This window comes from Odocoileus virginianus, chromosome 4 (assembly GCF_023699985.2).
Source record: "Odocoileus virginianus isolate 20LAN1187 ecotype Illinois chromosome 4, Ovbor_1.2, whole genome shotgun sequence".
NCBI lineage: Eukaryota > Metazoa > Chordata > Mammalia > Artiodactyla > Cervidae > Odocoileus > Odocoileus virginianus.
This window is the reverse complement of record NC_069677.1, coordinates 7,147,360-7,160,954: the sequence shown is the minus strand read 5'-3', so window position 1 is coordinate 7,160,954 and position 13,595 is coordinate 7,147,360. Positions and strand designations below refer to the sequence as shown.

General features: G+C 41.9%; 1 protein-coding gene across 3 annotated transcripts in view; it reads right to left on the bottom strand.

Annotated features, from left to right (window-relative positions):
* The window catches only part of CFAP91 (cilia and flagella associated protein 91), a 101,836-nt gene that overhangs the window by 56,978 nt on the left and 31,263 nt on the right, over positions 1 to 13,595 (bottom strand). For all 3 annotated transcript variants that reach the window (XR_011487208.1, XM_070466017.1, XM_070466018.1), the window contains exons 7-10: positions 5,646 to 5,823; positions 3,635 to 3,792; positions 1,044 to 1,226; positions 15 to 157 (exon numbers count right to left, since the gene is read on the bottom strand). Coding sequence is in view for 2 of the 3 variants with exons in the window: in XM_070466017.1 (XP_070322118.1) it covers positions 15 to 157; positions 1,044 to 1,226; positions 3,635 to 3,792; positions 5,646 to 5,823 (662 nt within the window). In the remaining variant the exon portion in view is untranslated. The remainder of the gene's footprint in view (positions 1 to 14; positions 158 to 1,043; positions 1,227 to 3,634; positions 3,793 to 5,645; positions 5,824 to 13,595) is intronic.

Sequence of the window (13,595 nt, the reverse complement as noted above, 5' to 3'; positions counted from 1 at the left end):
AAGAAGAAGCATACCTTATGAACCTCTGCCAACTCATGGTCCATCCTTGCAGCCCTCTTTAGAAAACCATCTTTGGTAGTAGTGACTTTTGGTTTTGGTGGTTTGATTCGGGGTTGTGTCACAAAATCTGGGAGACATGACTCAAGTTCAACTAATCCTATGGAAAGGAAGTACATGATTAGTGTCTGGTGCTTAAATGTATCATTTGAAAACATACTGTTAATTTTATTAGCGGTTTGCCAAGTGGTTTTATTTAGAATTACTGATAAGGTGTACCTAGTATAATTGAATTGTCTCTGAAATACAAAGGAAATTTCTATATAAATAACTTATATTCTTGGTAACTTAGATTGTAAAATAAGAAATGCATTCTAAAATGAAACCACTGTCCCACCAAAAAGTAATACCACCACAATAATAAACAGGAAGTTAATGATCATATGATACATGGCACCACCATTCTAAAGTGGCTGTACACCAGGTTATCATATTCAGCTCTGGAGAGGGTCAGCCAGAGGTGCAAGTTCAATGGTGTGACTGTCAATGCACGATCTTGCCATATGATTCTCCAACCTCTCAACTGAAATTTAAATAATTTAATTAAGGCTCTCTTAGACTTTACAACAGGTATAACCCTCTCCATTAATTTATCCCCTAGTTTATCCATCCCCTTGCCCACTAGAATTCTGGTGTTTCTTCATAAAGGGCCGATTTCATTACATATTTCTTGTTTGCATTATAAACCTGGTATAAATACTTTTTCTATTTTTGTATAACTGTGATTTTAGTGACATTAAATATGTTTAAATGTTTAGTAGTTTATTGACTTTACTGCTTGGTAAACTGTTGTATAGTGTATCCATTTATTTGGGTCTTGACAGTTTTTATTGGTTTCTATGAACTCATTATTAATAATACCAAACATGTAATGGCTATTTCTTACAAATATTTTATTTTTGATTAGCTTTTAATCTAAATTGCTATAATTAATATTTCTAAGATAACTCTCTTATACTAGGCTTGTAATTATGGGAACTGCTTACCTTCATAGGTGTTGAGATAGTGGTTTTTTACTACAAAGTCCTCTGAATTGTTGTCTGGGAAATGACCAAGGCGAGATAGAGGTCCATAGACCTGTGATGCATAATCACAATAATCCTTGATGATATTTCTTCTCTCCAACTTCCCTTCTATATTCTTCCCCTTTCCCATAAGTTTTCTGATTGCTAAAATAAAACATACCTCCATGACTATCTCTAAAATATTTTTCTGAATGATCCAAATGCAGGCTAGTAAACCAGCTGTAGTTTTATTCACAGGGAGACTACTGAGCTGAATAAATTTCATCATGATCACTCACTGCAGCCTGAATATAACACTTAAGACAAAGAACAGGTGGATATGACAGAAGCTGAATCAGCTAGTGTCCTCAACTGGTACTCATCAAAAGTCTTTTATAACTGCATTCCAGTTATAAAAGCTCTGGGCCAGAAATAAGTTTGTGCAATGAATGAAAGAAATTCAAATAACTGAAAAATATATGTCTTCAATAGAGACTAAGGGAATTATTTTCTCCTAAGAGAATAATTAAAAGGGAAGGAAGACTACAAGTTCTTCAAAAAATCTCTGGTCATCTTGGCTAACGCCAGAATAAACTAGAATATATCCAAGCTTATAGTTTAAGAATTATTTGGCAGGCTCAGCTGTACATATTAGTTTACTAATTTAAGGAGTCAGGATTACTACCTCTACCTGCTCCTTTTCTTTCAGTCCCATCACAGACCCACCCCCTTTGGAAGGCTCTACATCAGGTACTCTCAATGGGTGTAAAACCAGATTGTGAGATTTTGAAGCCATATTGTAAGAGGTGGCTGCATGAACCACTGCTGCCTTTTGAATGTTATTTATACGTGACCCTCAGGGCTTTTGTGTGTGACTTGGAATTTCATAATTAAAATAATTTATATTTTACTTTGTTGTTTTTGTTTAATTGCTAAGTTGTCTCCGACTCTTTTGCAACCTCATGAACTGTACCCACCAAGCTCCTCTGTCCATGGGATTTCCCAGGCAAGAATATTGAAGTGGGCTGCCATTTCCTTCTACAGAGGATCTTTTTCACCCAGGGATCAAACTGATGTGTCCAGCACTAGCAGGCAGATTCTTTACCATGGAGCCACCTGGGAAGCCTTAGTTATTTAAGAAAATTAGTCAACCCATCACTGGTTATTTCAAGGACTGAAAAGAAAAAATTGTTGACAATATCTAAATGCATACCTAAAAGCTAGTTAAGTGAAAAGTCATTTTCTTACATACTCAAAAAAATTCAGGGGCAAATAACACTGAGAGCAGATAACAAGGACCTGACTTTCTGGGAGCAGGGGTCCTTGAAGGTCTTCCTGGAGGAAGTGACATTTGAGTTGTTTCTTAGTCTGGGTTCCCCCAAAGACAGAATCTGAGATAAAGGCATGTGTGCAGGCAGTTTATTGTGAGGTGATCCCAGAGGGTGAAGAGAGAGGAATAGAAGGAGTAACGAGAAAAAAAAAAGTCAACCCATTGCTAATTATGTCAACTACTGAAAAGAAAAAGATGTTGGTAGTATCTAAATGCATATGTAGCAGCTAATTAAGTTAAAAGTTATTTTCTCACATCAAGAAAGTTAAAAGTTCACTAAAAATAATTTTTAAGAAATTAATTTTTGTAATTGTTTTACTAAGAAATTTTTGAATAATTTTTTACTGTGATTACATTGCTATTATTATGTGTATAGATTGCTAATCTGCATATATAAATGATGCAGTACAACTTTTATAAGTAAATAAATTACATTAAAAATTACTCAGCAAGTACAGCTATAAAGCTAAATGCTAATAAAAACTTTTTAAATTCTAATTAAAAATTTTTATTAAGTCAGTTTTAATCCTCCACTGACTTCTCTTTTTTTTTTTTTACTTCTCTTTTTATGTATAAAGTACAGATATATTTATAGTATATAAACAGATATATAGTACACCTATGGTATTAAAATTTCATGGGAGGGACTTACTTCTCTACTGGTCCAGTGGTTAAGAATCTGCCTTGCAACGCAGGGGATATGGATTTGATCCCTGGTCGAGGAACTAAGATCTCACATGCCGGGCATGGGGCAACTAAGCCTACGTGCCACAACTACTGAAGCCCCTGCATGGAAAAGAAGATCCAGCACAGGGGTCTTTAAAAAATGTTTTTTTAATTTCATGGAAGGGGGATAAGTAGGAAAAAAGAGATCTGAATGTCTCTTTTAGTGGGAAACAATGAAAAACAGGTTGAGAAATAAAGCTCTCTATCCAGGGCTTCAGCCTATGAATATGGGCTGAATACCTACACACAACAAACCTACACACACACACACACACACACACAGAGTCCATAGTGCCAACAACCTGCTACCCACTAGAATATCATTACTTGACTTTTTCTTAGTGATGAATTTTCTTCCACTCTCCTACTTTTGAGAAATAACTCATCTCCTGTCCCTTATCAGTTAAATAACACTAGGACCAAAAAGGAATTATATCACAGTTAAATCAGCTTTGGTCAAAAACCCAAAGCTGAGCCAGCTTTTCCATTCTCTTGCTGGTTGGTGCTCCACCATCACCTGATACATGCTTGCGTTGAATCTGTGCCAACTTTGCCTCCTTTGCTTCCTGTAGTTTAGACCACTGGGCATTCAAGCGTGCCATGTTCACGTCATTTTGATTCTTGTCACGCTTCTTCAGCAGTTCTTTTAGAACTTCCAGGCGAATCTCCTGCAATCTTCAAGCAAATTACAATCATAAAGAAGCCTATGGTCTCTCAGACAGGATGCTCTACTAAAGAAAGGGAACATTTGCCATAAAATAGGACCTTCTCTTCAGGCTGGTACCATATTCATGTATTTTAAAAAGACCACTCTGGCAAAAGTGTGGAAAATGAGTTGGGGGTTGGGGTAGGCACTCAATAGTCTTTATATAAGAAGAATATTATATAGGTATATCTCTAGGCAGAAGAGCCTAAACGAACAGAAAAATGTCTGTCCACAGTTTCAGGCTGACAGGTATTGCTGGAAGGTTAAGGAACAGGAGGATTGAGAGAAAATGTGGTTGTGGCATGCCACCTTAAGTGGTGAATGTGAAAATGCCAGCATCTGACACATACGGATATTCATTCTTCACTTCCCTTTACTTCACCTTCTCATTGTTCTCCAGGACCACCTTGCTTATGTGTACATATGACCTCAAAATATCTACTTCAGCCCAGATATTTCTGAACCAGAACTTCCAACTACTTGAATCTCCAATTATCTCTTCAAAAAAAAACCTACAGAAACCTACTTCTCCTACCTTCTTCCCTCCTCTAAAACACTCCTTACATCTGTTCCCTAGCTCATGTCTTGGGCATCTCTCTCCTGACTCGGACTCTAGGTGTTAGTCTAGTCTTGCCTCCTTCCAATCTTTGTTCCATGTAGTGGTCAAGATTTTCCTTTCTAAAATAGAGATTTGAACAGTTTACTCTTACTTAAAATTTTACATAATAATTTATTCAATCACTTATTTGTCAAATACTTATGCCAGGCAGGGAATAAAACAATGGTGAACAAGATGCACTGTCTCAAGGAGACATTGTTTCAATGAAGTAGGCATATAAACCAACATTTACAACACAGGGATCAAAAAAAAACACCAGGGCAGAAAAATGAAAAGACTTCTGCGGAAGAAGAAATGGCAGAGCACCTCTTTCAATGCTATTTCCAGGAGCAGGGTGGTGGGAAAGTCTTCTTTACAGTAGCCGTTAACTCAGCACTTGAGGATTGAAAGGGTTGAGATGTGCCACACTCACAAGGGAGAAGTGGGGCCTCAGCAGAGACAGCACATTGTCAGGGGCTTGGTGGCACTGCTCTGAGCAATGAAGCACCTCAGCCTAGGAACAAAGGGCACCTCCAGAACTTCCCTTCCCCCTCTTCTTGCTAGGGAGCTGCAATTTTTTGGTCCTCATCATTTCTACAATACATCAGTTAAAACGGCTAAAAATTCAACCAGAAATACCCTAGCATATTGTTACTTATGTACTGTGAGGTCATCTCTTAACTGAAACATTCCACAGTTTGTCTTTTAAATATAAACGCCTTATTACCTGCAGCTAGAACCCAAGGGGTCCTGACTGAATCCAGTACCAGGGGGAAGAGACAGGGTGAGCCAGGAGGCTGTTTGATGGATAGGAAGAGGGTCAAAGTCGAGGGACCCTGGCACTGGTAAGGAACAGAAAGGGACAGTCTGAAAGACATTTTGCAAAAATCAGTGGAATTCTGTGACAGTCTAGATAAGTTACTAAAGAGAAAAGAGAAGATCAGAGATGCTGTGAGGAATTGTTCAAATCTGAGTTCCACATTGAACTTCACACATAAAGAAGGCATTATACACACACACACACACACACACACATATATATATATATCTTATTGGAGAAAAAATAATGGAGCCACTGCTCCTGAAACCCAGTCTCCTAACTCTACAGGTTAAGGATTGCTTTTAAACCCTTACATTTGGGAACTCTATTTGCTCTATTGCTTAAAAGTATTAACATTAATCCCATTAGTGTAGGAGCAACTGTCTGGGTAACTGAGAACCTACTTCTCAATCTCCTGCTCTCTGAAGGCCCACTCCTTCCTCTCCATGGCATTCATCATCCGCCTCCTTTTCTCAAACTGGGAGGTGTCACTCAGAGGGGGCAGGGTGTCTTCCCAAGCACGCTTCTCCCGGGCACGTTCTATCATCTCTACTTCAGCTTGTCCTGCCGGGAGACCTCGACCTAGAGGATGAGGCAGAACACTTAAGAAACACACAGACACACTCACGTACCTACTAGTATTTAATTGACTCCCTCTCACTTCCTGTCCTCTTTAAATTCAAGGTTATGACAAGATGAAATGATATTGGGATATGTCTCCACATGTGCCTAAGAGTGTATTATCTGTGCCCTGCACTCTCTCTTGTTAGCAATTCAGTCAGAAGACTTTTTTTTGCATGGAAGTATTTAAAGATATTAGGTGATTACTAAATAATCACACCTTGGAATGTTCCATATTGGAAAAATCCATCTTTTGAAATACAAAGAAATATCAAAATAACTTGCAGAAGATCATAGTTAGTAAGTGGTGAAACCCAGAATTTGCCCATGACAATCTGGCCCTTGCGGTCTTACATACTACACTATACTCCCTCTCTAGAAACAAATATGAAACAAAAATGATACAGAGAAGCCCACAGCTAATACCATACCAACAGTGAAAGGTTAAAAGCTTTTTCTCTAAGATCAGGAACAAGGTAAGAGTGCACACTCTCACCACTCCTGTTCAACATAGTACTGGAAGCCCTAACCAGAGAAATTGGCAAAAAAATTTAAAAAAAAAAAAGAGAGAGAAAGAAATAAAGAAAAATACATCCAAGTCAGAAAGTGAAAGTGTTAGTCGCTCAGTCATGTCTGACTTTTTGCAACCGCATGGGCTGTCCATGGAATTCTCCAGGCAGGAATACTAGAGTGGGTTGCCATTCCCTTCTCCAGGGGATCTTCCCAACTTAGGGATAGACCCAGTGTCTCCTATACTGCAGGCAGATTCTTTACCATCTGTGCTACCAGGGAAGGAAGAAGTAAAATTATATGTAGATTTCATATAATCTAAGAGCTGAGATTCTTAGTTCTGGTCATTCAAATTTTTTAAATGAGTGTATTGCCTACAAGTAAAAATAGTTTTGCTTCTTCTTTCTAATCCACATACCTAATTTTTCTTCTCTTATTTTACTGCATTAACTCAATTATTTCTCAGCCAGGATGCTATTAACACCATATTGGGCAAACAATTAATTTTTGGATGGGCCTGCCCCATGCAGGGCAGGATGTTTAGTATCCATGCCAGCCTAGCTCCCCCAAACCCAACCCATTTGCCTTATCATTATTATAGAATTTCCAAATGTCCCTGGGGTTGATGGTCACAGCCTAGTTGAAAAAGTTCTGGGCTAGGATCTTCCCTGAACTGCTAAATAATAGTGGTGATAAAGGAATCACTGTCTTTTTCTTGATTTTAAGGATAAAGCTTCTCAAGTCTTACGTTTAGTATTATGTTTATCTCAGATAACCTTTATTAAATTACTAAAATTTCCTTCTGATCCCAACATTTAGAGTTTACAACATGAATACATGTCTAATGTTATCAGACTACTTTTCCTGAATCTACTGGAGCATTTTCTGATATTTTCTGTTAAAATGGTAAAATGCATTGGTTGGTTTTCTGATATTGTACTAAACTCGAATTTGTGTGATTAACCCATTTGGTTATGGTAAGTCATCTACTAACTTATTTTTAAAATTTATTTATTTGGCTGTGCCAGTTCTTAGTTGCAGTAGGCAGGATCTAGTTCTCTGTTGTTGTTCAGTCACTAAGTCTGTCCGACTCTGTGGCCCCTTGGACTGCAGCGTGCCAGGCTTACCTGTCCTTCACTATCTCCCAGGGTTTGCTCAAATTCATGTGCATTGAGTTGGTATTGCCATCCAATCATCTCATCCTCTGTCACCCCCTTCTCCTCCTGCCCTCAGGATCCTCCTTTCTCAGCATTCAGGGTTTTTTCCAGCGAGTGCTAGTTCTCTGATCAGGGATCAAACCCAGGCCCCCTGCATTGGGAACGTGGAGTTTTAGCCACTGGACCATCAGGGATGTGTCAGTCATCTTTTTCAGATACTGTCACATGTCACTTTTCTATATACTAATAATGAACTATCAGAAAGAGAAAGCAAAAAAAAAAAAAATCCCACTTAAAATCCCATCACTTGATCATGGTGTAAGATCTCTTTAATGTGTTGTTGGATTCTATTTTCTAACCATCCCACACTGTTGGTGAGAATTGGTGGAACCTTTATGGAAAACAGTATGGAGGTTCCTCAAAACACTAAAAATGGAGTTATCATATGATCCAGGAATCCTACTCCTGGGCATATATCAGGACAAAACTACAATTCAAAAAGATACATGCAACCCTCTGTTCATAGCAGCATTATTCATAATAGCCATAACATGGAAAGAACCTAAATGTCCATATACAGTGGAATACTACTCAGCCGTAAAAAGAACTAACGCCATTTGCAGAAATATGGATGAACCTAGAGATTATCATACTAAGTGAACTAAGTCAGGAGAAAGACAAATACCATATGAAATCACTTATATGTACAATCTAAAATGACACAAATAAATTTATCTACAAAACATAACAGACTCACAGAGAACAGGTTTGTGGTTGCCAAGGTTAGCAGATGCAAACAATAATATGCACAGTGGATAAATGACAAGATCCTTCTGCATAGCACAGGGAACTCTATTCAATATCCTGTGATAAACCATGATGGAAAAGACATGAAAAGGAATGTGTTTATATATATAACTGAATCACTTCATTGTACAAAAAAATTAATACAACATTGTAAATCAACTATATTTCAATATAAAATTAAAGAAAAACAAGCAATAATAAAGAAAAAATAAAACAAAATCCCATCAAAAAGAGAAAAATACCTACAAATAAACTTAACCAAAGAGGTGAGAGAACTGTATTCTGAAAACTATAAAATATTAATGAAGGCATCTGAAAACCACATAAAGAAATGGAAAGATATCCTATGTTTTAGATTGGAAGAACTGATATTGTTAAAATGTCCACACTACCCAAAAAGTATACAAATTTAATTTGGTGGAGTAGAAGGATGTGTGCCCATCTTCTCCTGTGAGAACACCAAAATCACAACTAACTGCTGAAAAACCATCAAAAAGAGAATGTTGGAACCACCAAGAAAAGCTACCCCACATCCAAGGACAAAGGAGAAGCAGCCAGACGGTAGGAGGGGTGCAATCACATTTAAAATCAAACCTCATACCTGCCAGAGACTCTTGGAGGGCATAAACAAAATCTTGTGTGCACCAAAACCCACGGAAAGGAGCAATGATCCCCACAAGAGACTGAGCCAGACCTGCCTTTGAGTGTGTGAGGGTCTTCTGCAGAGGCAGGGGTCAGCAGTGGCCTCCCACAGGGACAGAACACTGGCAGGAGCAGTGCTGGGAGGCACGGCAGGTGGAATAAGTCCCCTTGTAGGAGGCCGCCATTAGCCCCACTATAGGGCTGCCGGACGGGCGATCCGCAAACTGGAGAACAATTATACCAAAGAAGTTCTCATGCTGTTGCAAAAGTTCTAGGGCCCACAACAGGCTTCCAAACCCGGGATCTGGCAAAGGGACTGGGAGTCCCCAGGGAATCTGACTTGAATGTCAGTGGAATTTGATTATAAAACTTCCACAGGACTGGGGAAATAGACTCTTGGAAGGAAAAGACAAAACCATATGTGCTCCAGGACCCAGGAGAAAGGAGCAGTGACCCCACAAGAGACTGAGCCAGACTTCCCTATGAGTATTTGGGAGTCTCCAACATAGGCATGGGTCAACAGTGGCCTGCCACAGGGTCAGAGGTGTTGACAGCAACAGTCCTGGGAGGCGCGATGTACTGGCACAAGTCCTTGTGGAGGAGGTCACCATCACCCCACATGGACCCTACAGCTCCACCACAGAGACCGCAAACTCTACCTCAGCCAAATAGACCCTACAGCTCCACCACAGAGACCGCAAACTCTACCTCAGCCAAATAGACCCTACAGCTCCACCACAGAGACCGCAAACTCTACCTCAGGCCAAATAGACCCTACAGCTCCACCACAGAGACCGCAAACTCTACCTCAGGCCAAATAGACCCTACAGCTCCACCACAGAGACCGCAAACTCTACCTCAGCCAAATAGACCCTACAGCTCCACCACAGAGACCGCAAACTCTACCTCAGGCCAAATAGACCCTACAGCTCCACCACAGAGACCGCAAACTCTACCTCAGGCCAAATAGACCCTACAGCTCCACCACAGAGACCGCAAACTCTACCTCAGGCCAAATAGACCCTACAGCTCCACCACAGAGACCGCAAACTCTACCTCAGGCCAAATAGACCCTACAGCTCCACCACAGAGACCGCAAACTCTACCTCAGGCCAAATAGACCCTACAGCTCCACCACAGAGACCGCAAACTCTACCTCAGGCCAAATAGACCCTACAGCTCCACCACAGAGACTGCAAACTCTACCTCAGCCAAATAGACCCTACAGCTCCACCACAGAGACCGCAAACTCTACCTCAGCCAAATAGACCCTACAGCTCCACCACAGAGACCGCAAACTCTACCTCAGCCAAATAGACCCTACAGCTCCACCACAGAGACCGCAAACTCTACCTCAGCCAAATAGACCCTACAGCTCCACCACAGAGACCGCAAACTCTACCTCAGCCAAATAGACCCTACAGCTCCACCACAGAGACCGCAAACTCTACCTCAGCCAAATAGACCCTACAGCTCCACCACAGAGACCGCAAACTCTACCTCAGGCCAAATAGACCCTACAGCTCCACCACAGAGACCGCAAACTCTACCTCAGGCCAAATAGACCCTACAGCTCCACCACAGAGACCGCAAACTCTACCTCAGGCCAAATAGACCCTACAGCTCCACCACAGAGACCGCAAACTCTACCTCAGGCCAAATAGACCCTACAGCTCCACCACAGAGACCGCAAACTCTACCTCAGGCCAAATAGACCCTACAGCTCCACCACAGAGACCGCAAACTCTACCTCAGCCAAATAGACCCTACAGCTCCACCACAGAGACCGCAAACTCTACCTCAGCCAAATAGACCCTACAGCTCCACCACAGAGACCGCAAACTCTACCTCAGCCAAATAGACCCTACAGCTCCACCACAGAGACCGCAAACTCTACCTCAGCCAAATAGACCCTACAGCTCCACCACAGAGACCGCAAACTCTACCTCAGGCCAAATAGACCCTACAGCTCCACCACAGAGACCGCAAACTCTACCTCAGGCCAAATAGACCCTACAGCTCCACCACAGAGACCGCAAACTCTACCTCAGGCCAAATAGACCCTACAGCTCCACCACAGAGACCGCAAACTCTACCTCAGGCCAAATAGACCCTACAGCTCCACCACAGAGACCGCAAACTCTACCTCAGGCCAAATAGACCCTACAGCTCCACCACAGAGACCGCAAACTCTACCTCAGGCCAAATAGACCCTACAGCTCCACCACAGAGACCGCAAACTCTACCTCAGCCAAATAGACCCTACAGCTCCACCACAGAGACCGCAAACTCTACCTCAGCCAAATAGACCCTACAGCTCCACCACAGAGACCGCAAACTCTACCTCAGCCAAATAGACCCTACAGCTCCACCACAGAGACCGCAAACTCTACCTCAGCCAAATAGACCCTACAGCTCCACCACAGAGACCGCAAACTCTACCTCAGCCAAATAGACCCTACAGCTCCACCACAGAGACCGCAAACTCTACCTCAGGCCAAATAGACCCTACAGCTCCACCACAGAGACCGCAAACTCTACCTCAGCCAAATAGACCCTATAGCTCCACCATAGAGACCGCAAACTCTACCTCAGGCCAAATAGACCCTATAGCTCCACCATAGAGACCGCAAACTCTACCTCAGCCAAATAGACCCTACAGCTCCACCACAGAGACCGCAAACTCTACCTCAGCCAAATAGACCCTACAGCTCCACCACAGAGACCGCAAACTCTACCTCAGGCCAAATAGACCCTACAGCTCCACCACAGAGACCGCAAACTCTACCTCAGGCCAAATAGACCCTACAGCTCCACCACAGAGACCGCAAACTCTACCTCAGCCAAATAGACCCTACAGCTCCACCATAGAGACCGCAAACTCTACCTCAGGCCAAATAGACCCTACAGCTCCACCATAGAGACCACAAACTCTACCTCAGCCAAATAGACCCTATAGCTCCACCATAGAGACCGCAAACTCTACCTCAGCCAAACTACAGGGAGGGAGCACAGCCCCACCCATCAGCAGAAAATTGTATTAAAGATTTACTGGGCATGGCCCTGCCCACCAGAGCAAGACCTAGTTTTCCCCACAGCCAGTCCCTCCCATCAGGAAGTGTGGACTCCCATCCCTCAGAGGGCAGACAGAATGGAAACCACAATCACAGGAAATAAACTAAAATGATGGCCTTGTATAACTCAACGAAACTTTGAACCACGCCGTATAGGACCACCCAAGATGGCTGGGTTATGGTGGAGAGATATGACAAAACGTGGTTCACTGGAGAAGGAGATGGCAAACCACTTCAGCATTCTTGCCTTGAGAACCCCATGAACATGAAAAGGCAAAAAGATATGACACTGAAAGATGAACCCCCTGGATTGGTAGGTGTCCAATATGCTACTGGAAAAGAGTGGAAAAATAAATCCAGAAGGAATGAAGAGGCTGAGCCAAAGCAGAGACAACGCCCAGTTGTGGATGTCTGGTGGTGAAAGTAAAGTCTCATACTGTAAACAACAATATTGTATAGGAACCTGGAATGTCAGGCCACGATCAAGATAAATTGGAAGTGGTCAAACAGGAGATGGCAAGAGTGAACATCAACATTTTATGAATCAGTGAACTAAAATGGGCAGGAAAAGCAAATATAATTCGAAAGACCATTATATCTACTACTGTGGGCAAGAATCCCTTAGGAGAAATGGAGTAGTCCTCATAGTCAACAAAAGAGTCTGAAATGCAGCACTTGGGTCCAATCACAAAAATGACAGAATTATCTCAGTTTGTTTGCAAGGCAAACCATTCAACATCATAGTAATCCAAGTCTATGTCCCAACCACTAATGCCAAAGAGGCTGAGTTGAAAGGTTCTATGGATACCTATGGGCTTCCCAGGTGGCGCTAATGGTAAAGAACCCACCTCCCAGTGCAGGAGATGCAAGAGACGTGGGTTCAATCCCTAGCTCTGGAGGATCCCCCAGAGGAGGGAGTGGCAATCCACTCAAGTATTCTTGCCTAAAGAAACCCTTGGACAAGATAGCCTGGCAGGCTACAATCCATAGGGTCACAAAGAGTCAAGCATGACTGAAGTGACTTAGCATGCATACATGAAGACCTACAAGACCTTCTGGAACTAATACCCAAAAAAGATGTCCTTTTCATTATAGGGGACTGGAATACAAAAGTAGGAAGTTAAGAAATACCTGGAGTAATGGGCAAATTTGGCCTTGGAGTACAGAATGAAGCAGGGTTTTGCCAAGAGAATGCACTGGTCATAGCAAACACCCTCTTCCAACAACACAAGAGAAGACTCTACACATGGACATCACCAGATGGTCCATAGTGAAATCAGATTAATTATATTCTTTGCAGCCAAAGATGGAGAGGCTCTATACAGTCAGCAAACACAAGACTGGGAGCTGACTGTGGCTCAGATCATGAACTCTTTATTGCCAAATTCAGACTTAAATTGAAGAAAGTAGGGAAAAACCATTAGATCATTCAGGTATGACCTAAATCAAATCCTTTAGGACTACACAGTGGAAGCAACAAATAGATTCAAGGGATTAGATCTGATAGACAGAGTGCCTGAAGAACTACGGACAGAGGTTTAGG